This window comes from Pseudochaenichthys georgianus, chromosome 1 (genome assembly GCF_902827115.2).
Source record: "Pseudochaenichthys georgianus chromosome 1, fPseGeo1.2, whole genome shotgun sequence".
Lineage (NCBI taxonomy): Eukaryota > Metazoa > Chordata > Actinopteri > Perciformes > Channichthyidae > Pseudochaenichthys > Pseudochaenichthys georgianus.
The window spans coordinates 31,249,932-31,274,308 of record NC_047503.1 but is presented as its reverse complement, the minus strand read 5'-3'; the positions used below and the strand labels follow the sequence as shown (position 1 = coordinate 31,274,308).

At 41.2% G+C, this 24,377-nt stretch overlaps 1 protein-coding gene across 1 annotated transcript in view; it reads right to left on the bottom strand.

The window, feature by feature from the left end:
• Positions 1–880: 880 nt before the first annotated feature.
• LOC117446795 (alpha-1,6-mannosylglycoprotein 6-beta-N-acetylglucosaminyltransferase B-like) overlaps positions 881–24,377 on the bottom strand; it is a 142,208-nt gene continuing 118,711 nt past the window's right edge. Inside the window, 9 exon segments of the mRNA XM_071204618.1 lie at positions 881–1,810; positions 1,812–1,848; positions 3,726–4,009; positions 5,222–5,296; positions 14,387–14,503; positions 14,996–15,142; positions 15,342–15,500; positions 20,341–20,471; positions 21,371–21,504. Of these exon segments, the coding sequence (XP_071060719.1) occupies positions 1,595–1,810; positions 1,812–1,848; positions 3,726–4,009; positions 5,222–5,296; positions 14,387–14,503; positions 14,996–15,142; positions 15,342–15,500; positions 20,341–20,471; positions 21,371–21,504 (1,300 nt within the window). The 3' untranslated portion in view covers positions 881–1,594.

Genomic DNA, 24,377 nt, shown 5'->3' with positions numbered 1-24,377 from the left:
GAGAAAGAAGTGATTTTCTGCACAGGGCCTAAGTGCTTTTTTATGATCATTGTAATATTTCACTCAAGAAGATGGATGAATGTCAAATCAGAAATGAAAAGTATTCATTGCCATTTGAAATGCCTCTGGTTTTAAATTGAAATCACAGAGCGCTGGTGAATGGGGTGCACAATTATTTTCCCATGCTGGTGCAGGTCAATGAGGATTTGATGAATCTACTTTGGCATTCACACTTATGATTTATTATTCATTTAATTCTACTTTAGGCACTGGGATTCAGACCAATAGCTGCTCCGTTTTTTTTATCTAACACACAAACACACAGCACACACGGCCGTAAACATCCCTTGTTTTTTTCCTTAATAAGAATGGTCTTTGATTACATAGGGGAAAATACAACTAGTGGAGGTTTTTTTAAACATGGTTGAAAAGGGCTTAGCATGGGGTCAATTATTCCAGCAGTTATTGGTGAATAGATTACTGTTAATGGTGCTGAACGTTTATAAAGCTGCTGTTTTATCTTTACATTGGATTTTCCGTTTTTTCCGCAATGCCACCAAATAGCCCTGCTAAGAAAAACATTTAAAATCTTGAAAAGTAGTTCATACATCTGATTTGTTCCTCTGCCCCCTGTCCCTTGCTCTCTCACTTCTTATTGACAGCTTCAGCATGTGCAGGCTGTCCCCTCCATTTGAAAATAATAATTAAATCAAATATCTCTACCTACAGTTGGGATAATGGAACTAATATGAATGGAGGATTTCAGATTGGTGGGGGAGCATTAATAGAGGAACAACACCATGCAGCAATATAAAAAACCAGTTAAAACATCTTGATCTGTTCTTATATTTTTTTTTATGATATTCCTTCCACCTGAAGCCCAAATGCCTCTTTAACAATCTCATTGAGAGCTCTTAAGGCTTATTTATTGAAAAATAATCGTGTACCCTTTATTTTTGTCCTCCTCGTCCTTTTTCTTTTGCGACAGGAGATGATTGCATTGACCGATGTTGGCTCGGACTTGGGGTTCAGTCTGATAAATTACTCTGTCCATCATTGGAGGATGGGAGGAAAAGCGAGGGAGATAACCCGGTTCTCCATCATCCTTTGTCCAAGTGCAGAGAGGAGATTGGATATTGACCCGAGGGTTGGCTTCTCCATTCCAAGATATTTGAAGACTGTCATGGAATGGCACTAAAATCCCTACACTGAATTTCTCTGCACACACACGCGCTTCTTCAAGTGCATATTTGTTTATCATATCACCGGTCAACTTCATGTAAAAACTGGACCTGTAGTCGGGAGGAATGTTCGTTGGCATGGCGAATGGTAACCAGGCCTTGACCCCTGGTTGTTATGACACCAGGTATAATGGGAGCCCTGTTCCGTGAAATCTTGCTGCCTTTTCTATCTCCAGCCAGTTAACAGCTGTTATAACAACTACAGTCATTCAAAATCCTCACTTACAACATGGTGGCTATTCGGGTCTACCTTTAGCTTTTCAATTCCATGGATGCCTGTTCCTCATTATCCCACATTTACTGTTTCATTGTCACAGCTCTACACCTGTTCTGGCCTGTGGGTGCCTTCCCTTTCACACCCCCCTGTGTCTTATTCTTTTGTGTCTGTCCTTCACCTGTTCTGTCATTATAGACAGTCCTCTGCACAGCGCCACCTGACCACGACGGAAGTCCCTGCAGGGGCAAAGACGTCTGTATTTGGGGGAATATCCTGCACAGCTGAAGAGGAGGGGTTCCCGCTGGAGGCCGCACTCCCGCCGCAACACCGAGAAGGCTGGGAGGATGTGGTTTGACCTCGGAGTCCACCACATCACACTGCACCTCCAACCTGAGGGGGGGGAACAGAGGAGTCTGTATAAACCTTTGAAAACAGTTCACGTGGTCTAATGACAATGATGTTCTGGCTTGTTCTTAGAATTTAGAAAATGTGAGGGATAAAAGTTTTTCTTATTTGAGACAAGAAACAGGAAAGCGGGAACTGGCAACACCTCAAAATAAATGTCATCACTTTCATCTCACTACAGACGCCGATTCAAAGAGAAAGACAATATTTAGGAGAGAATTGACAATGTGTTTAGAAAAAAACTGCAAGGCAGGTGTGATATGTCAGTGTGAGAAAGATAACTTGTGTCAGAGAACAGACCTCAGCAACAAGGAGGAGTAACAGAACAAAAACAAAAGGAGAGAGGCACTGTAAAAAGAGACAGGCAAAAAATAAGTAAACACGAAAGATACTTGGAAGATGAAACGAACAAAGAAGGAGAGCCACATCTGAAGCAGTCAGTCGAAAAATGTTTGGAGGAGAGACTGAAACTCCAGCAGGCTTTCTCTCAGAAAAACTTTAGTTTTGGTTCAACTGCTTCGAGCTGGTACAGTAAACTAAATAAACACATTTCAGCCGGGATTCAGCCGCCCCTGTTCTAAGTGTCAACTATTATAAGAGAAGTTATCCATCCAGAAAAACAGAGTAGGCTTGGACTTTATTACTTTGTGTGGATGAAGAGTAAGCACCAGGAGTTTTAAACACAGATATGTATACTTGTGATGAGATGACATGCGATAATAATAATTGTGTGTGCAGAAGTCCAAAGACTGAGTGAGGAGATGTTACTGCATCAAATAGTATCAGGCATGATGTATTTTAGGGCCTGTGTCTAAATTGTGTCTGAAAGCAAGCTCCTTTTTTCATTATTTGCAATGAGGAGCGAGTGCATGCTGCTGCTTAACACAGCGTCTCTTTAACAAACATACAGCGCTTTTATTTGAAAATCTCTCAGTGCTGTTGCATTTCTGCCAGAACGTGCAAGCAAGGACACGGGTCACATTGAACAAATCTCTGTTTTGCCTCAGATATCTCTCTCAGGGTTAGTTGGTGTAACAATCCTAACATTAAATGCAGTGTCAATTAAAGAGTCAGTGATTGTAATGTTATGTCAAAAGTCTTTTTTTTCCTTGTTTCATGTCTTGAGCAATTGTCTTTTTTGATGTTGCGAATGGAATAGAAATCTACTTGTTGGGACAGTAAAGGCACGGACACACCAGGCCGATTATCGGCTTCGGAGGACGTCAGGCCGACGATGAGCGTCAATACGCCCTACTCAGATTGTTTTGTCCCGCACCGTCAGGTCTTTTCAGCCGGGCAGACACCTTTTTCGGCCCGGGCAGTCGGCCAAAGGCAGTCGGCAAAATAAATCACTCTGGCTGTTCAGCTAGCGAATCAGTGCATGAGAAGCGAAACGGAAGTGAGGGACCTAAACAAACTATTAAGGCAAATCTGAGATTTCATTTAACTCCAGCTCTCGACACAGGTTCGGGAAAGCCCCATGAGCTTCTCGCTGTAGAGTGAAAATGGAAAGCACACGCTATTTGTTGTTTGTTTATATCACGCAGTCTGTTCGTCTTCTCTCGGTTATCACGCAGTCTGTCTTCCGGTTGTTGCCTCTTTTGAATGACGAATACACACTACCGCCGCCTTCTGGTAAGGAGAGTTATTGCCACTCACGCATGCGCAGTTCAAACGTGCTTCTTGGCCGTCGGCTTTAGTCTTTGCGGTGTGTTCCAGTGTGACACATGGCCAAAACGCAGAGACGCGAGGCGACGCAACAGTCGGGGTCCGTCTGTGTCAGTTCTTTGTTGTCAGATTGGTGTGTCCGGTCCTTAAAGTCTCTACCAAAATTAGGTTGGATGGACTTCAGCCTGACTTACCTGCGCAGGGCCTCCTTGTTGTTGATGAAGCGGAAGTGAGCGGGCTCACAGATGAACCCCTCTGAACGGCACGTCTCTACACAGGACTGGCCCTCCTGAGACACGAGTAGCCGGAGGGAGCTGAGAGGGGGCCAGGCAGCGGGCGCCGTCACGTTGGAGGCCCAGCCGAGCGCTGTGGAGTTGGGCAGGGGCACAAATAGAGGTACTGGGACCCTGCTGCCACCAGCAGACTCCGGTCTGGAGAGGTTGGTTGGAACAAAGGGAGGCTCGAGGGAACAGAAGTCCTGGCGGTGACAAACATTTTAACTTTAGTTAACGCAATATGTTATTGTCAATCCAAAGTTTAGACAGTGGACCTGCCCAATTTAGAATATTTTGGGCTGTATGTGAGCCATCACTAAAAGAACACCAAAAGAGGGTAAATGGTATTAAAAAGATGCACTTTAAAAGATGTCCACGTTTTAACTAATTTAGACTTTTGAAAAGCCATGTCTAAATTCTTAACTTATGAATTGTTGCATGAAGCAAGTACTGCCGATGTTGTCCCCATCACCTAGATTGAAAGCTCTTTAGGGATTTCTTTACTGCCAGTATTAATAAAAGGACAGTAACAAAAGAGTTTGTCTGGTTTCAGTTGCCATATTCATACCAAGCTGTTGTGACAATTGGAATAAAGATGAACTCCTGTCAATTTATATGACAGCCAGTGCAAGTTCACTGAGCCACTGTCACTTCATAGGCGATGCCTGCACTGTGTTAACATGACCATTTTACCACTTTACCACAATACATATTTAATTTGTGAACAACATAAAAGCAAGGAAAGGGAAGGTATATTTAAACCCCCTTCAACAAAGGGCCAATTCAAAGAGTTCTACTGTACTGTTATCCAACCTTAGCTACTAAAGCATGCCACCAATCAGTATTACTAATCAATAATTATGTGCTGACAAATACATTTTCATTAATGCGGTAAAAGTATGTGTAATAAAACCAAAAAAAAGGTTAATTGCTGAATGTAATTTAGCTTGGCTCTCCTGTGTTTTGACATTAGGAATGCTGAAGTAGCATTTTCCAAACCGGCTGCCAGTCGAGCAGACTAAGTTTGTTGAGAGGCACCTCTGCTGTTTGTCTGACATCTAGTGTGGGATTATTAAAAAGTATTTCCTTCATCCCAGTCTTCCATCATCATCATGCCCACTCTTATGCTCTTTCTCCTTACTCATCCCTCCTCATTAGTGTCAGGAGATCTTCAGCTTTAGAGCTGCAGGGCAGATATGTGGTTTGAAATGAGAGTTAGCATGTAGATTAATCACAACACACACACTGGATGTTGAATGCACACAGTGATGAAATATTGAGCGGAGTGGGGAGTTGGTGAAATGAGTGTGTGTATGAGAGAGAGGGAGGACGACGGTAAAAGAGAGAATCTCTGGATGTGTGTGTTTCATTCAGCGCATCGTGTGTGTTTTTACTTGATGTGGACAGAACCTCACCTGATGCTGAATGTAGGCATGTACTCTCTCCAGCATCCCCTCACACGTGTACTCATAAGGCAGATACGGCTCAACCTGAAAATGGCACACAAGCAAATTATTATTTCCATATTCTGCATATATCAAAATGTACTTCTTGCTGCTGCCACTTCATTGTTCATACTAATTGCAGTAAATCGTCTCTTCTCCTTGTTGATTTCAGCAGATGAATGTTTCCATTGTCAGAATTCTGCGAGGCCTAATCACAGTGTGTCACTGCTTGGAAATTCATTAGGCTGTATTTGCATACCAATAGATCATCCCCTGCTGTGATGTGCCAGTTGTATAACTAAGCGCCATTTTTGATTGGCCTAATTAGAGATGAGCTTTGTATATACATAATATATATTCTTTTATGTTTCTGGCTGATACCAGTTCAATAAACACTGACAAACTGACTGCAACTATACTGGATGAATATAAAATGGTCCAACCAGTGTTTGGATGATTACAAATTGAATTAGCTAAAAAACACTGCTTTATATAGTCGATATCCTGATTGGAAATCAGCCACACATGAAAATGTCAATTAAATCATGATTGACTTGAAAGGAGTTGTTACGAAAGTGTTAACAATTGAAAATACTTCACCCTAATTCAAAATACCTGCCTCTGTAAATGATACATGACTCTCTAAATTGCATTTGCAAACAGATATCAAAGCAGCCTGATGTTTATCCATGTGTGAAATCAGACGTGGCCCATTTCAAACTGAAATCCTTGAAAAGCAAGTATGGTATGATGCAATTTAAAAAAGTTACGAGCATTGCAAATCCGATCAAAGCCTTATATTAATCTACTTTGAAGGCTCCGTGGACCTCCATAAGCCAGACGAGTTCCAGCATACGACTCCTGGACAGGAGCAGGAACTGGGGCAGAAGCATGGGTTGACTTCAGACGGAACCCACCGAGGCGTATGGTGCCAGGTTGGGAATTGGGAGACAGGGAGCTAGCATGCCTGGGGCTAGCAGGCCGGGAATCACACACCGGGATCATGGCTGTTGGAGCACGGGCTGGAATCCTGGCCCTGCATCTCCTAGAGGCTCTTTGGAGACTCCGTGGACCTCCAACAGGACCGTAGTCGGATCCGAGGAAAGGGTTAGAAGCGTCGGACCAGTCCTCAGGACAACTTGTGAAAATCACTCCGGCAACGAACTCCTCAACCAAGGCATTTCGGCCACCTCCATTCGTGCCCTCTCGAGAATAGCCTCTTTGTCCTTTCTAGAAGAAGTTCCTTTCCACTCGGCATGATAACATTGTAGAGAAAACTCTAGATCGAACAGATCCAACTCAAACTCATGAAAATCCGCTGGGTCCATTTCTTGGTTGGTGCTTTCTGTTACGCAGAGTGAAGCAGGTAGGACCCAAACGCAGATTACACTTGACGATACCTTTATTTCAAGGACTTTAATTAAATTTGGACAAACAAAACACTCTTCGGTGAACTGGGTCACATACAAAATAAGCACCAACACTGAACACATGAGGAGACAAGACTAAATACAGGGAGGGGTAATCACAAGACGAGAAACAGCCGGGCAGGGGAGGAGAAACACAAGGGCCACAGGTGAACACAATCAGATAACTAGACACACCGGGGAAACTAATGACAAGAGGAAAAACACAGGGAAAAGGACCAGACAATAACCCAGAGAAAAACAGCAAAAACACCCAACCTACAAAAGTGACATGAACTTAGGAGTGTGACATTATCCATGTGTGAAATCAGACGTGGCCATTTAACCTGAAAATCCTTGAGAAGCAAGTATGGTATGATGCAATTAAAAAAAAAGTTACGAGCATTGCAAATCCGATCAAAGCCTTATATAAATATTAATCTACTTTGTGAGCTGACGCAACATTTAAACACGTGCACAGGAGGGACACAAACACAAGCAGAACAGATATCTATTTTAACAGAGTTCATCCTTTTCTTTTCTATCACTTCTCTTGACTTTACAGGAACGGACATTTAATAGCTTGTTGAAAGACAGAAATGTTTTCCAAATCTAAAGAAATGTCATGTGGTCTACGTCTTTTCAATGCAAACACCAATTAAAATACAGCATGGAATCTTAGGTTGTAATATGGCCAAATATATGTAAAGTACTCCAAATGAAAAAAAGACTGAAGGACAGAAACAGAGGCGGAAAGTAGGGAGGAAAGGGGATTACAAAAACAAGGGTTGAGAAAGAAGGAAGAAAGTGATGAAGGACGGATTTATTGGAACATGAGGACTTGTCAGCCAGCCAGAGATTGCTTTGTCCTGCATGACTGAACGTGATCCTCTACCACACACACACACACACACACACAAACACACCACACACACACACACACACTACACACACACACACACACACACACACACACACACACACACACACACACACACACACACACACACACACACCACACACACACACACACACACACACACACACACACACACACACACACACACACACACGTTCTCACTCCCATCCCGTCACATATTGACGGACGGTCAGGGCCCCTCCCCGTCACTATATTACGTACAGGGTACCCCTTGCCCGTCAGGCTTCTACGGGCAGGGCGTCCCATAGACCTTCATTGCGGACAGCGGACCCCTTGACCGCCATGCTTCTACGGGAAGGGCGTCCCATAGACCTTCATAGACCACGTGATCAACAACAATGGCCGACCTTCGTGTTATTCTCGGTGGAAAATGCCTATTTTAAGGTTCATTTGGCCATTAAAATGCGTTTTGATGTCATTTTATGCGAGTAATGAGTTTTTATTTCTGATTATTTGTGCAGTACATGTACATTATGTTTAGTTTGCTAGTTATGACGAAGATTACTTCATGAATGCTAACGTTTTTTTGGTGGAAATGTGTTTTTTCACAGCAAAGTCACCCTCTGTACTTGGACTTATTGGGAGAATCTAAAGGCAAAAACATCCCAAATACTCATTTAGGTCTTTATTGTAGACCTTTAGTGTTGCCGTCTGTGAGGAAAATACATGGGGCTCAGAGCCTCGTATTTTTAAAATCTTTTTTTCCTTCTAATTTGTTATTCTTTTCAAAATAACACACTGTTATTTACTCATCAATAACACACAATTATCCTTGCTTTTATTTATTGGTTTAATTCCATAATCTCGGTCTTTTTTGGCGTTCGTCAGGAACTAAATTTCAAAATAAAAATAACCGGAAACAGACGAGCATCATTGCGATTGTCAACATTTCTGAGTTTAGGATGGTCGAAGACACTACACTACCCATAATCCACAGCTATCGTTTAGGACTACAGTCCCCGTAAGGTTACGCAGAGCGTCAAACAGCTGTGGAAATGGAACGAAACCCACGCCAGACTATCCAAAACTGGAATCGAACGCCCCCCCAGAACTACACACTACACTATTGTGTTTCGCAAAATGTTCTATGGGACGTCTCTACTGAACGTTTTCGTTTTTCCCACAATTAGAAGTTGCCAGTATTAAACACATTGGTAAAACATATAATTAATAAATGGGTGAAAATCGCTGTCCATAATGCGCAGCATCAATATATAGCATTAATATACCCACATGACAGCTCATTGATACTTTGTAATTCTACTCCACTACAATTCAGAGGTTAAGTATTTTTACTCCACTACACTTATTTGAGTTACTTTGCAGATTCTGATTAATGATGTGAAATATAAACAACCCTTAAATCAGACTTTAGTTACACCTGAGTAAAATTCAGGGAAGGTGATTGTCAAGTGCCAACAATCAGGAGAGATATTTGATAGTTGGTGCTTGAGAAGACTAAACATGTATCTGCAATTGACATGAATGGAAACGAGTAATAAAGTATATTAATTACTCGTTATTCTCTACTAATAGTTAATTAAAGATTGTATATTATGGCTATTTTGCACATCCCTTTCAAGATTTCAAGATTTTAAAGGTTTATTGACATATCATATACACAACTACGGTGTAGTTATGCAATGAATGAAAAACTTGGGTCACAGTTCCCTCAACAGTGCATTACAAGACATCTATCAATATGTGTGTACCTCCACCATTAAACTGTCATATTCTGCACATTTCTTATTCTATCTACATACATAAGAGTATAATCCATATGTATAATATCAGTTAAAATAAGTGCTTCAACATAGTTAACATTAAAGGAAAGCAATATATTAGACGTTAAGTACTTTGTCAGGCTTAATATTTATCTGTAGATAGATACCCCCAACGTTTTTTTCTTATTTAAAAGAAGACCTTAATCTGTTATTTAATGTTTAAATAAGGTTAATTCGTTTTCTGTTTTGCACCTCCTCCTATTAATATCTTTGTACATCCTGCACTAAACTGTTTTATTGAAGAGATCACTTATAGTATCTTCTTGATTTTTTATATTCTATATTTCTATCACAGACCTTCTACTTTCCCCCTATGAAAGTACATGTACTCTTAATATTTTTTTAATCAAATATAACACATACAAAAAAAATGCAATAACGTGCTTTAACCACTAGGCGGTGCACACAAGGTACACACACAGACACTTGTATGTACAACATCTGAAGATGTGTAGTTTTATTCATGCTTTCACATAATTTTACAGCATATTGCTATACTATTTCAGACTCAGTATTTACATTCTTACATTCAAAATTCAATCCAATTCAAATCAGTAATATCTTTAAAAACTACAAGTCCTTTTATATCAGCTGTGCACCGTTATGGTGTAAATATAACCTATCTATGAATTATATCAAATGTAAAAGTCAGCCGAATTAGTGTTGATACTGCAAGGAGACGTATTGTGTGAAGAGAAATTGAAGATGTTTTTTAATTGTTGATATATTTATGATCCACGTCAAGTATTCAGTTTCGGCGGACTTTTCTTCAGTTTTTCCAAAGGTCTTCTCATCAGGGCGCTATAAATAAAGAACTACGGCAGATCTGTAATATTTAATGCAGCCGAACCATGTATTACAATGCCATTATGTGATGACTTTCAAAGAGAAAAGCAAGAGCACTCGGAATTAAGTATTATTTTATTCTTTTAAAATGTTTTCCGGATTTCATATAATATAAACACCAAATCCCAGCATGCATTGCGGCTAAAACATCCAATCAGCGTAGCTGAGAATCTTGGGTAATCGCTCGAAATGCCTACGTCTGTTTCCGGTTATTTTTATTTTGAAATTCAGTTCCTGACGAACGCCAAAAAAGACCGAGATTATGGAATTAAACCAATAAATAAAAGCAAGGATAATTGTGTGTTATTGGTGAGTAAATAACAGTGTGTTATTTTGAAAAGAATAACAAATTAGAAGGAAAAAAAGATTTAAAAAATACGAGGCTCTGAGCCCCATGTATTTTTCTCACAGACGGCAACACTAAAGGTCTAAAATAAAGACCTAAATGAATATTTGGGATGTTTTTGCCTTTAGATTCTCCCAATAAGTCCAAGTACAGAGGGTGACTTTGCTGTGAAAAAACACATTTCCACCAAAAAAACGTTAGCATTCATGAAGTAATCTTCATCATAACTAGCAAACTAAACATAATGTACATGTACTGCACAAATAATCAGAAATAAAAACTCATTACTCGCATAAAATGACATCAAAGCGCATTTTAATGGCCAAATGAACCTTAAAATAGGCATTTTCCACCGAGAATAACACGAAGGTCGGCCATTGTTGTTGATCACGTGGTCTGGGAGTTGTTGCAGCATCCATAGAAACCACCTTAGCAACCATGAATGTGTACACATTCATGAAGTAATCTTCGTCATAACTAGCAAACTAAACATCATGTACATGTACTGCACAAATAATCAGAAATAAAAACTCATTACTCGCATAAAATGACATCAAAACACATTTTAATGGGCAAATGAACCTTAAAATAGGCATTTTCCACCGAGAATAACACGAAGGTCGGCCATCGTTGTTGATCACGTGGTCTATGAGACGCCCTGCCTGTAGAAGCCTGACGGTCAAGGGGTCCGCTGTCCGCAATGAAGGTATATGGGACGCCCTGCCCGTAGAAGCCTGACGGGCAAGTGGTACCCTGTACGTAATATAGCGACGGGGAGGGGCCCTGACCGTCCATCTATATGTGACGGGATGTGGGACACGGACACACACACACACACACACACACACACACACACACACACACACACACACACACACACACACACACACACACACACACACACACACACACACACACACACACACACACACACACACACACACACACACACACACACACACACACACACACACACACACACACACACACACACACACACACACACACACACACACACACACACACACACACACACACACACACACGCGTCCTGTGTGTTGGGTCATTGTGCCTCCAGTGAAGGGTGAAGGGGTCTATCAGCTCCCTCTCAGCGGTCTGACAGACGGAGACAGAGCAGTCAGCCGAGGCTGCTGAACTGTATCTTGTTCAACAACATAGACAAGACCTGCCATCTCCATCAGAACAACCTTCTGGATCCGCACCAGTCTGGTTTCAAGGCAGGTCGCTCCACAGAAACTGCCCTCCTTGCTGTCACTGAGGAACTGCACACTGCTAAAGCAGCCTCCCTCTCCTCTGTCATCATCCTTTTGGACCTGTCTGCTGCATTCAACACGGTGAATCATCAGATCCTCCTTCGCACTCTCCAAGAACTTGGAGTTTCAGGCTCTGCACTTTCCCTCCTCACCTCATACCTCAAAGACCGCACCTACAGGGTAACTTGGAGAGGGTCCGAGTCCGACCCTTGTCAATTAACTACAGGGGTCCCTCAGGGCTCTGTTCTTGGTCCCCTCCTCTTCTCCTTGTACACAAACTCGCTCGGATCAGTCATTAGCCCGCATGGTTTTTTATACCACTGCTACGCTGACGACACCCAATTAATTCTGTCCTTTCCCCGCTCAGAGACCCAGGTCGTCGCACGCATCTCTGCTTGTCTAGCTGACATCTCTCAGTGGATGTCTGATCATCACCTCAAGCTCAACAAGACTGAACTGCTTTTCCTTCCGGGAAAAGATTGTCCCACTCTTGACCTAACAATCAACATTGGCACCTCTGTTGTTTCCCCGACTCAGACTGCAAGGAATCTGGGTGTGACCCTAGATAACAACCTGTCCTTCACTGCAAATATCGCTGCTACAACCCGCTGCTGCAGATACACGCTTTACAACATCAGGAGGATGCGTCCCCAGCTGACCCAGAAAGCGACGCAGGTTCTGGTCCAGGCTCTCGTCATCTCACGCCTAGACTACTGCAACTCCCTCCTGGCTGGTCTACCTGCATGTGCCATCCGACCTCTGAGCTCATCCAGAATGCAGCTGCTCGTCTGGTCTTCAACCTTCCTAAATTATCCCACACCACGCCGCTCCTCCGCTCCCTTCACTGGCTTCCGATAACTGTTGGAATCCACTTCAAGACAATGGTACTTGCGTACCATGCTGCGAATGGATCTGGCCCTTCCTACATCCAGGACATGGTTAAACCGTACACCCCAGCACGTGCACTCCGCTCTGCATCAACCAAACGGCTCGCTGCACCATCGCTGCGAAGGGGACCCAAGTTCCCATCAGCAAAAACACGTGGGTTTGCTATCCTGGCTCCAAAATGGTGGAATGAGCTCCCCATTGACATCAGGACAGCAGATAGCTTACACACCTTCCGGCGCATACTGAAAACTCATCTCTTTCGACTCCACTTCGAGCGATAGAACTATTAACAAAGCACTTATATACTAATAAAGGGCTGGCTTATCTAAAGCCAGTTGAGTAGCACTTGAAATGTTTTTGCTCTATGAAGCCTGATGTACTTATATGATTCTGTTTTCTTCAAGTTTGTATTTTGTTGGTCGAACGCACTTATTGTAAGTCGCTTTAGATAAAAGCGTCAGCTAAATGCAATGTAAAAGACGTTCGGTGCAGTATCACTGCGTGGGCGAAGTGCCTGAGGCAATGCTTGCTTGGCAATTAAAGCCATGTAAAGAACAGTGATCCTTTGCTTAATCTCTCATTCTAAATGTCAATTTCATACACTTGTGCACCCGAAATCTATTATAAACATGCTTAGTTTTTAGATATAAAATGATAAGTCTGTGTGTTCCAAACCGAACAGAAAAGGCATTTAGTCTCGGCCTCAAACTCCCTCTTTCTCAGTCTGTATGTTCATCTCTCCCTCTGTTCTTTTCCCATGTTATCCCACTTTGCTTAAAGATTTAATGTTGTACCTGAACTTGGAGAAGATTAAATATAACCTGAGGGGCTCCTCAAAACTATTTGAATCTCTGGGGCTCTATGATAGCCTACATAGCTGAACTTAAGACACTACATTAAGGAGAAAGAGAGGAAACTACGAATGTATGTGTATGTTTGTTTGTTTTTTGTTCTTCCTTGTGTCTCTTTTTATATGTTTGTTTTTTTTATATTAATTTTTATTTATTTTTATTTATTTGTTCTGTCTTTGTATACATGTATGTATGTAGGTACGTGTATGCATGTGTACATGTGGGTATACATATGTCAGTATATGGGTACAAGTATTACTGTTACTATTCTTTATTCCCTTATCTATACTTTTTCTTTTAATATTATCTTCTATATTACTTTACTTTTACCTATAGGCCTACAGGTATCTATTTTATTTAGTTAGTTATTTATTTTACTAGCTAGGACCGGGAGGGGGGGAAAGGGGAAAGGGGAAAGGGGAAAAATAAATACAAATATTGACTGTAGATTCATAATCGTGACTCAGATATAAAAAAAAGAAGGTTTTTATAGTTTAACTTCACTTTTCATGCCAAAGTGTTTCCCATCAGGGACCAGATTGATTAGATCCCAGCTAGCCCCAGTATTCATGTTAAAATCAACTATAATTTAATGGGGAATCAGTGCATTACATTTCTTCACATTCACAAAGTAGACGACTGCCTAGATCAAAGGAGAAGCTGAATCCATAGGAAAGGCTTTTCAGTTTTAATTTCATGTCAGTGCCTGATGGCTTAGCTGCACCAGAGAGATGAAAGCGCTGGCATACAACACACACGTCTTGTTTTCTACGCCTGTGAATTACACTCGGTAAGAGTACCTGGGTCCTCATGATTTCCCTGATGGCAGAGTCGAACTCCAGCGAGTTGTTGTAGTCCACCGTCATGACGTGAGGTCTGCCGATGTACTGCTCTGCATACGGGTGCTGCGAGGACACCTACAAAACACAACAAGAGTATATTGTTTATACGTAACCTTCCCTTTCAGATAGAGGGTGCCCTCTTTATAATGTATCTTTTATTGCTCACTAAATGTATTAAATACAAATCTCAATGATCATTTTACAAATTGAAAAATATATATATTTTATAGAGTGTAGTTTGATACATTTAGAGCAGCGCTAACATATTAACTTATCATGGTCACATCTTGAAGAAGTTCTTCTCAGGGCTATAAAGAATACACTGGGCCAGAGAAATATACTGCAAAAATGCCTCCAAAGCTGTGTGCACAGTCATTGGGATCGCCATGTTCCACTTATCAAGCGCTAACATGTGCCGTCTGCACCTACAGTTTTTGCCAGTTCTTTTAAGTGTTTCACTGATTAACAAAGCTACTTGGCAACTTGGCTAGTAGTTAAAGCTGCAGTGGGCCAACATCTTCTCATCAGTGAGTAACAGTGGGGGAGTGATGAATATAATGAGCTTACCTCTCTAGATGTGGGCTTGCCTCTGAAAAACTCATGGTTGAGCGAGCTGTGAGGCGGCGTGAACTTGGGCTGCAGGAAGATGCAACCATTGGCTATTGCTTCAAGAGGGGCCGGGCCTTCGTAGGGGAAACCAAAGCCAATGAAGAGCTGGAAGAACAATCAGGAATGTTATTTTTGTAAAAACGTAATTCCCTTTAACATGTTTTTAGATCAGCATTGTAATGCGTTATGTATGTAAATCACTCTCTGGATAAATGTGAGTGTATAGTAAAAGACAACATTGAAAATTGAAGCTGCAGAAAGTGACAGCAGAGAGATGTTGGTCTTATTTTCTTCGGTGCCTTGCCTTGGCCTTGCGCAGCAGTTGCTGCAGCTCGTGCTGGGGCAGCAGACCGTGGTTCTTCACAAAGGCCGGGACCTCCGGAGGTCTCTGGGTCTCATAGTACACTGTGCCGTGGACCTCCATGTAATTGTGGAGAATCTGCAGGAAACCATCTTTACCCTGCTGGGAGAGGAGGGGAAAAATACGGGTTTGTGAGCTCGAGGGTGAAGGGTGAAGAGAGGAGGTTGTATGGAGAACAATATTTTGTTATTGTACCATATGTTTGCAGAGTACAATGCAGTACAGAGTATCCATGTTTGTCTATAATTCCTTCACCTCCTGCAAATTGAGGCAACAGTCAAATCTCTCTTTCATGCCAAAAAAAGCACATAAGAATACAATTGTGGCCTTAATGGCTGCTGTGAATTGTACACACACTCGAATGATCCTGAATGATGTCTTATCCCTGAACCACTCCTACTATTATTTTTTTCTCAATGTTTTTGATTCATAAGAGACGTATCGGATACACATTATATAGTTATACCCAACATATTCTATTAGCTAGTGAAAGGTCTCCTGCACGTGGGTTACAATTGACCGAGATGCAACATTTTGAATAAAAGCCTTGGTATTAAATATATATATATAATCAATTTGTGTAATCAACAGCCTATTTAAAAATGTTCAATAAACTCCATTCAACAGATTGGTATTTCATTTAGCAAGGTTTGTGTATTATTCATAAAAATGTGTGAGAGGAGAACCAGAGAGGCACACTGTCAAAGTTAAGGTTGAACATGATGATTTGAGAATAAACACGGAACAGCATCAGTTAACAACCTGAACTGAATCATGTGAATGCAGCGTAACCCTGGGCCACAGTATTGACTGGCCTGTCTGCTGTTGAGCAGCTTACTATATCCCTGTACCATGGTGTTGCCCCCCCGCAGCAGTAATTGGAGGCTGTAGCGGTCGATAGCTTCCTCTGTGAGGATTTTCCCAGCCAATTAGGAGATTAGCTCAAGCGCTAAGTGCAGCAGACAACATGAATTCAAAGAAGGAGAAACATGGGTGTGGAAGAGTGCAGACTCCAGAGCCATCTCTCTCTCTCTCTCTCTCTCTCTCTCTCTCTCTCTCTCTCTCTCTCTCTCTCTCTCTCTCTCTCTCTCTCAATTCAAAGGGGCTTTATTGGCATGAAAGTTAAATTAAACAATGTTGCCAAAGCATCACAATACAAAATGATTAACACCATTAACATACATTTCAAATGTTTACATATTATTGATGATATATATATACAGTGATACAATTACATTTCAACACGTGTGTGTGTGTGTGTGTGTGTGTGTGTGTGTGTGTGTGTGTGTGTGTGTGTGTGTGTGTGTCTCATTCACTGTCCCTCAGGTTGTGGCATGTGTATACATATTGGGCAGCAAGATGTGCCTTGTCTCCTTCTCCTAGGAGTACTCTCAGTCTTGAGAGGTCATCAACCTCCTTGAAACCTGGGATTACAGAGTTCAACTTGTTCCAGTAAACGCTCCTTACTTCGTTGAATGTTTGGCACTTCAGGAGGAAGTGCATCTCTGTCTCAGTCTCACTTGTCGTACAGTGATCACATATTCTGTTCTCTTTTGATTGCCAGGATCTTTTGAGTCTTCCTGTGTCGATTGCCAGTTTGTGGTCACTGAGCCTGTACTTGGTTAGGATCTGTCTCTGCTTTCTGTCTCTGACAGTAGAGAGATATTCTGCCAGCTCATAATCTCTGTTTAGAGCCAGGTAACATTCTAATCTCCTTTGGCTTTTAGTTTCTTCTTCCCAATGTTGTAAATAGTTGTCTTTACATTGTGTTATAATGCGTTTGACTGTGATTGGTGTTTGGAGAGCAGTGTTGCTGAGAGACTGGTCAGAGTGGCTCTGAGAGGGGGCAGCTAGCCTCAGCACCAGCTGCCATAGGGGACTCTTCTCTGGGGTTAGCTCTTGGCTTTGGAGGGCTTTGGAGTGGAGGCGTCTCGGGGGCTGGATCTAAGGTGGTTAAAGAATGTTAGTGCTCTCTTTTGAGTGTTAATGATCAGTGGGTATCTGCCTAATTCTGCTCTACATGCATTTGTTGGTGTTTTTCTCTGAACACGTAAAATGTATCTGCAGAATTCTGCATGTAAAGACTCTGTTGGATGTTTGTCCCAGCGGGTATAGCTCTGGTGACTGACTGGACCCCACACTTCACTACCTTACAGCGCAATGGGCTGGATCACACTATCAAATATTTTGAGCCAGATTTTAATTGGAATTTGGACATTATAAAATGTTCTCTTAATTGCATTTAGAGCTCTTCTGGCTTTTTCTTTGAGTGCATTCACTGCCATGTTGAAACTTCCCGATGCAGTTATGGTTAAACCGAGGTAGGTGTAACTCATACTATGTTCGATGATATGATTGTTTATGGTAAAATAGTATTTGTTCCCCTGACATCTGGGGCGTTTTTGGAAAACCATGACATTAGTTTTCTTCATATTGACTGCCAGGGCCCAGTTCTTACAGTACTGGTCTACTATGTCCAGCTGTTGTTGTAGTCCTTGTTCAGTAGGAGACAGCAGAACAAGGTCATCAGCATAAAGCAGACACTTCACCTCTCTATCTAGGAGGGAGAGGCCAGGAGCAGCACAGTGATCCAACTGAACAGCAAGTTCATTTATATATATATTAAATAAAGTGGGACTTAAATTGCAACCCTGACGAACGCCTCTTCTCTGGGTGAAGAATTCAGTTTGTTTGTCTCCAATTTTAACAGCACACTTATTCCCTAAATACATTGATTTAACCAGATCGTACATTTTGCCCCCTATACCACAATGTAGAAGTCTATAATAGAGCCCTTCGTGCCAAATAGAGTCGAAAGCTTTTTTGAAATCAATGAAACAAGTGAATATCTGACCATTTTGTGTTTGGTGTACATGTTTGTTAACTAAAGTGTGAAGGGTACATGGTCGGTGGTGCTGTGTTTTGGAAGGAAGCCAATTTTATTTTTACTCAATATGGATTGTTGGTTAAGGAAATCTTGTATTCTTTTATTTAGAATACTACAGAATAATTTCCCCAGACAACTGCTGACACAGATGCCACGGTAGTTATTAGGGTCTGATTTGTCTCCACTCTTATGAATGGGGGAAATGAGCCCTTTGCACCAGATGTCAGGAAAACATCCTGACTGCAATACGATATCGAACAGCTTTAACACTGTACCCTGCATCTCTGGGGTGCTGCATCTGAGCATTTCGTTTTTAATGTTGTCTGGTCCACAAGCTTTCCTTGGCCGGAGAGATTGTGTCTGTGTGGTCAATTCTTCCCAAGTATTCTTCTCTCTCTCTCTCTCTCTCTCTCTCTCTCTCTCTCTCTCTCTCTCTCTCTCTCTCTCTCTCTCTCTCTCTCAACATGGATCAGAGTAGGACTGGCAGGAAGTATGTTGTTCTGTGCTGATTTTTTCTTGATGTAGATAAAAAGAAACTGGACATCAATCAATCAATCAATCAATCAATCAATCAATCAATCAATCAATCAATCAATCGGCAGAGTATGTCAGAAGAGTGCTTACTGTAAGTCTGCCTGCCAAACTTGTAGCTCTTTCATGCCACACTATGTTGTTTACAAAGTAGTAAAGGCAGATTGACCACCCAATATTAATTTAGGAAACAATGGGTCCATGATTCCAGACATAGGAATTTTGTAATTTGTAACCAATCAGGAACAATGTTCTGAAATAATAGCTATAAACACGGAGGCTTCCATTTCATTTTTCTTTAGCGATGAATCCATTAGTTATGAATCCAATGCCTTGCATTTTGTGCTTGAGAAGAAGGAAGAAATAAGGAAGAGAAAATGCTGTATTGGCCAGATATATTCTGTTACAACCTACAACAGGAAACTTACATCCCTCATATGAAAGGCTTCCTTCTGACGAATAAGATGATGAAAAGATAATTATGTTGTACATAAAACTCTTGAAGAGAGAATGATGCGATACATTAAAGTGCACTTGCAAAAAGTATAGTTTCCCATGAATCAATTGTCTGGATCAAACACTGACAATAAGTGTGTTTGTATAATCCAGTTGAGTTTTCCTCGACATTCTGACAGTGAGTGACGTGTTTCTTTTGAATTGTCCTCAAGAGGAATATGTGGTGAAAGCACGAGTCTCTTACCTGAAGCTAATGAGCATCCATCAAGTTTCAGCACAAAAGAAAAGGAGACAGACAGAATGAAAGAAAGAAAGAGAGGGAATGTAAAATAAAATCAGATGAAAACATTTGCTTAAGAATATAACAATAGAGAAAACAAAGAAGATAGAGGAGCCATACATTATCCAATACTTTAAATGTTTTGCCTTTTCCCCAGGCTTTTGTAGATCAAGTTATTCTACTTTCATAACCCCATCCCCCCAATCCTGTCTCTGTTATTCTCTTTCACTATACTGTGAATACATCCAGCAAATCGTACAGTGGAGAGTACTGGTGGCGAACAACATCAATATAATCATTTTAACAATGGAAGCACAATTGTGCCGCCTTACAATATGCAGAGGAACAAGCAGCAGCTTTTGAGAGTAAAATTGCTAGTCAATTAAAGCTGTATAATTGTGTATATAGAGCAGCATGAAGCTGAGCTGTAATGGTGCAAACAGCGGGGGGGGGGGGGGTGCAAAATGCTGCCATTGGATTTTTCTGTTATCACTGCAGTCTATTGTGGGGGGTATTGTGTGTGAGTGAGTATGCTCAATGTAGAAAGAGACTGCTGCTCTTTGAGACATTCAGAAATATGTTAAAACATTTCCATATATGTGAATGTTTTTTTTTAATGTATAAAGTATGTGCAAAACAACATATGTGCATAAGTGTACATTTTCCAACATATAATTACAATGTGTGATTTGTGTGTTCTGTTTATACACTGTTGCCCTCCAGGAAATTCATTTTCTTTATACATGGACTAATTTACATTAAACAGAGCTTTGTCGACTCGTCGGTACCTTCCACATGCTGGCCTCCTTCCCGTACACTACGGCCATGTTGTTGACTTTGTTCTGCTGGATGCTCTTCTTCTCCGTCTCGTTCAGCTCCTCCGAAACGAAGCCCATGAATGAGTTGTCTGGTGTGTGTGCTGAATGTGTGTATGTGTGTGAGAGCAGCAAGGTAAGGCAGGATAGCAATAGGAAGAGACAAAAGAGAGGAAGAAAAGTGTCATTGTTAGAGAGAGACAGTGAGGAAAGAGAGAAAAGCGCAATACATCCTTGTTTGCTTCAGTTCGATGACTAAGTCAGTGATTATCGACACTGTAAGCGTTATAAATATGGATTGTCATAAAGCCAGCTGCTGGTGGCTATATGAGGCTGAGATGGTTTGGCAGCACTAAGGTGTACTGAAATGATTCACTGACTTTCACTTTACATTATCATAATCAACTACAGCCATGAATGCAAAGCTTTTTAGAGCATCCTCACAATCTGGCATTCCTTTTGTTTGCTGTGTGCATTTTTATAGTTTGAATAAAAGCTTCTGCTGCACACTCACAAGAAGAAGCATTAAGAAAGAGTGAGTGAGGGGTAATTTCTTAGTCCGTATGAAACGTGGGCATCTACCGGGGGATGACATATTGACTCGGCTGTTGTCGAGTCGTGAAAATGAGAGCAGAAGAGAGTTAGGTATAGTAATCGTTTCAGTCAGTGGCAGTGAGGAGTCAGACAACAACCTTTGAAAACCGCAGATCAGACATATTGTGTAGCATGAAGCGGAAAAAGAAAAAGAAACGTGCTAAAGAACAGATTCAGATTGAAGCTGTGGCGTTGCTGAAAATAGCTGCGTAAGAGACATTGCTCCAAATTAACGTGAACATGCAGGCAGACCTGTCAAAGAAAGTGAAAACACTGTCAAACCTAATGACAGATCTGTATCTCTGTGTGTATGACAGTTCAGAGTTTTAACTTTCACGTTTTGAAGTTGTAAAATACAGAGGCTTGTTTTTTACAACCAGGTTTTTTAAGCATGAAGATTGGTTCTTACGGAACATGGTCATGTACTGCCTGGCGTTGAGGTTCCAGTAGCCCCAGTTGGTCCGGTAGCCGTGCAGCGTGGCATACTCCTCATGATTATAGGCTGGCTCCGTCCCAAACGTGTCAATAACTCGGATATGACATCTGTAAAGACCACAAAACAAAACGCTAATATTTTCATGGGAATAATCATATGTAACAGAGTTATACTTACACATAATAATCTAACACAAGCAAAAAGCTAAATATCACCAGTAATAAGCATTCAAAATGTCCTTTTATTTGCTTACAAATACATTGTAAAGTGCTAAAGTAAGATAGATAAAGTGATGCCAAAATATCATCTGATTTTTGCTGTTTATTTTGTATTGATATATATAGTATGAAAACCACATAAATACAATTGATGTTTCTTCATCATGTGTACTCATATTTATACGATATATTCTATTTACTCATTTCATGGTAAGTATTTGGGCCCTTTATCACTGTCTCACTTTTCATGAAATGTGTTAATGCAATTTTAATAAAAAATCACAGCATGATAATTTATTTACTGAGCTTAGTGACCTTAGACAATTCTGAGCCCTGCCTCACTAAATGTTCCTGCCAGGTTACCGCAGATTATGCGCACAAGCTAAAAGCAATATGCAGGACAAACCTTGCACTTGCCCAGTGCGGTATAAGTCGTTTATTTCCCAACTCTGACAACAGCCTTAATGACAGAAAACTAACAGCACAAAATATTAGCAATGTGTTTCAAACAATAACACAAAAAGATTACACATCTCTGCTAAGTGCAGTGTGGGAGGTTAGAAAAGAGAATGACAAGAATTAAAAAACATAGCCTTTGAAGTTTAGAGGTGGGAGTTGTGATAGGACACTGATAAGGGCTTACAGGTGAACACTTAGCAGCACGGCACTAAAGCACTTAGGCTTTGCATCAGCCACACACACAGACACACGCGCACACACGCGCGCACGCACACACGCACGCTCAATGTCCTTGTCTGTAACAGTGAGTGTGTTCAATCAAGCCAGTCTGATAGCTCAGTGGATTAACAGGAGCTAAAGGTGGCTGAGTCCACTTCCTCTTTTGTCTATCCACCACTGATATCAGCCCATGTCACATGACCCTTTCCTTTCACATTTAGCGTGGTCTTGGGAGAGTCTGATCACACAACTTTTATAACCACATCTATACTCAAATACATCAGGTTGTGTTATGCTGTTGAAGCTGCTCACAATGGACAAATTGGTGTCCTGTCTGTTCAATGATATATTTCCTACAGTACAATACTGTTGTGACTCGACAGTTATGTTAGGTCAAGTTATGTTTTTTACTCTAGTCTTGTGTTTTGATCTTGTCACTTCCTGTTTTTATTTTGAAAGTAATCCTTCCCTCTCATTCCAGATCCCACATTTCCTGCCTTTGTGTGTTTCCCGCCCTTGGGATTGCTTGGCCCTGCCCTGATAGTTTTCACCTGTGCCCATCCCCCTCACCTATAAATAGCCCTTGTGTTTCTTTGTCCCATGTCAGTTCATTATGTTTCATGTTGTGAGAACCTGGGCCTTTTGACTCCTGGAAACTTTACTTTGAGAAATATACCTTTTCTCAAGTGAGTTTTGTTTTGAAGTACGACTTAGTTTTTGTTATTAAACAACATTCTATTTTTGGACAACTGTCTCCGAGTCCTGCTTTTGGGTCCTGTGTCCTGTGTCCTGTGTCTCAGTTCATAACAAATACACTATAGTGCTTAGACTTTGATTTGAGTTATAATCTGACAGCTATATAACAAAGCGTGTCATTTCCTTGCTGTATCATAGCTTCACTGGAAATGTGTGGATGAGATGTCATGTTTTCTGCATTTACAGTATGGCACTTTTCCCCTCGAATGAGCAACGTCATCTTAACAGTGCTTCTTGCTAGAACTACTCTGCTAATGCATTGCCAATCTTGTGTCTTACCCACTTACAAACAAGATCAACATTACCTGCTCTCTAACCTTCAATATTTACAATTTCCTAGTAAAAGCAATCAGCTTTTCATTCAGGCATCTTCTGCACATAAATACAGGGTCTCTGGGAGATAGTTAATATATATTTTTAAGGTGATGGTTCTAATGAGGCTTTAATGTAGAAAACAACTTCCAATCTTGTTTACACTTTAAAGATATGTATATTAAAGACTGCAGAATCAAAGAGGCCAACCAATAGATTGACAGTAATATATATCAGAAAAGAGATTATAAAAATGGGCCAATCTGCAGGACAGTCACAAGCATGCACTTATCTATGAAGCCTTGTTTAAAGGCACTAAGGATGATATTCTGTGAACATTTGCTGTGTCGTTGTCTACTTGAAAGGGTCAAAGAAAGCTGACGATGAATAATTAATAACAGATGTTAGTCTCACTTGTCTCTGCCCTGTCTCAAACCTGCACTATCACATATCGTCGGCTCAGAAATGGTGAAATGTTTCTGCCCACAGATAAGAGGTCCCCGAAGTGAGGGAAAAAAGACGGAGAGGAGGAAGAGGGTATAAGCGGAGGAGTAGCTGAGCTGAATATCTATCTGAAGATCAGAGTGTGAGGCTAATCTGAGTTAAATGTCTGCTCAGCAAGGCTCAGTCCTCCGGGGTGAAGGGAATATGGCACGCTGGTGTTTTGTCACCTTCAGCTTTAGTGGAGTTAGACTAAACAAGAGCTGACTGGACAACAACAGACACTTACATTTTAAACAGTTTTTTAAACTATGCTTTACTCGGCTCAATGAGCAGGTAGCCTTTCAATCAATAGTTCTTTCTAGACAATCCCTGTCAGCGCAGCCTTCTTAAGATGCCCACATCAATATGCTACACCTACAAAGCAGTAGTGTAAGATGCAATATATTCCTTTACTCCTGAGAGAAAGCTTTTTACTGCAGAGTTATGATTCATGGTGCCTCTGTCTCCCCCTCTTACATTTCCGCATGATAAAGGTAAGACCATTACACAGACTTTTTATACAAACAATTCCA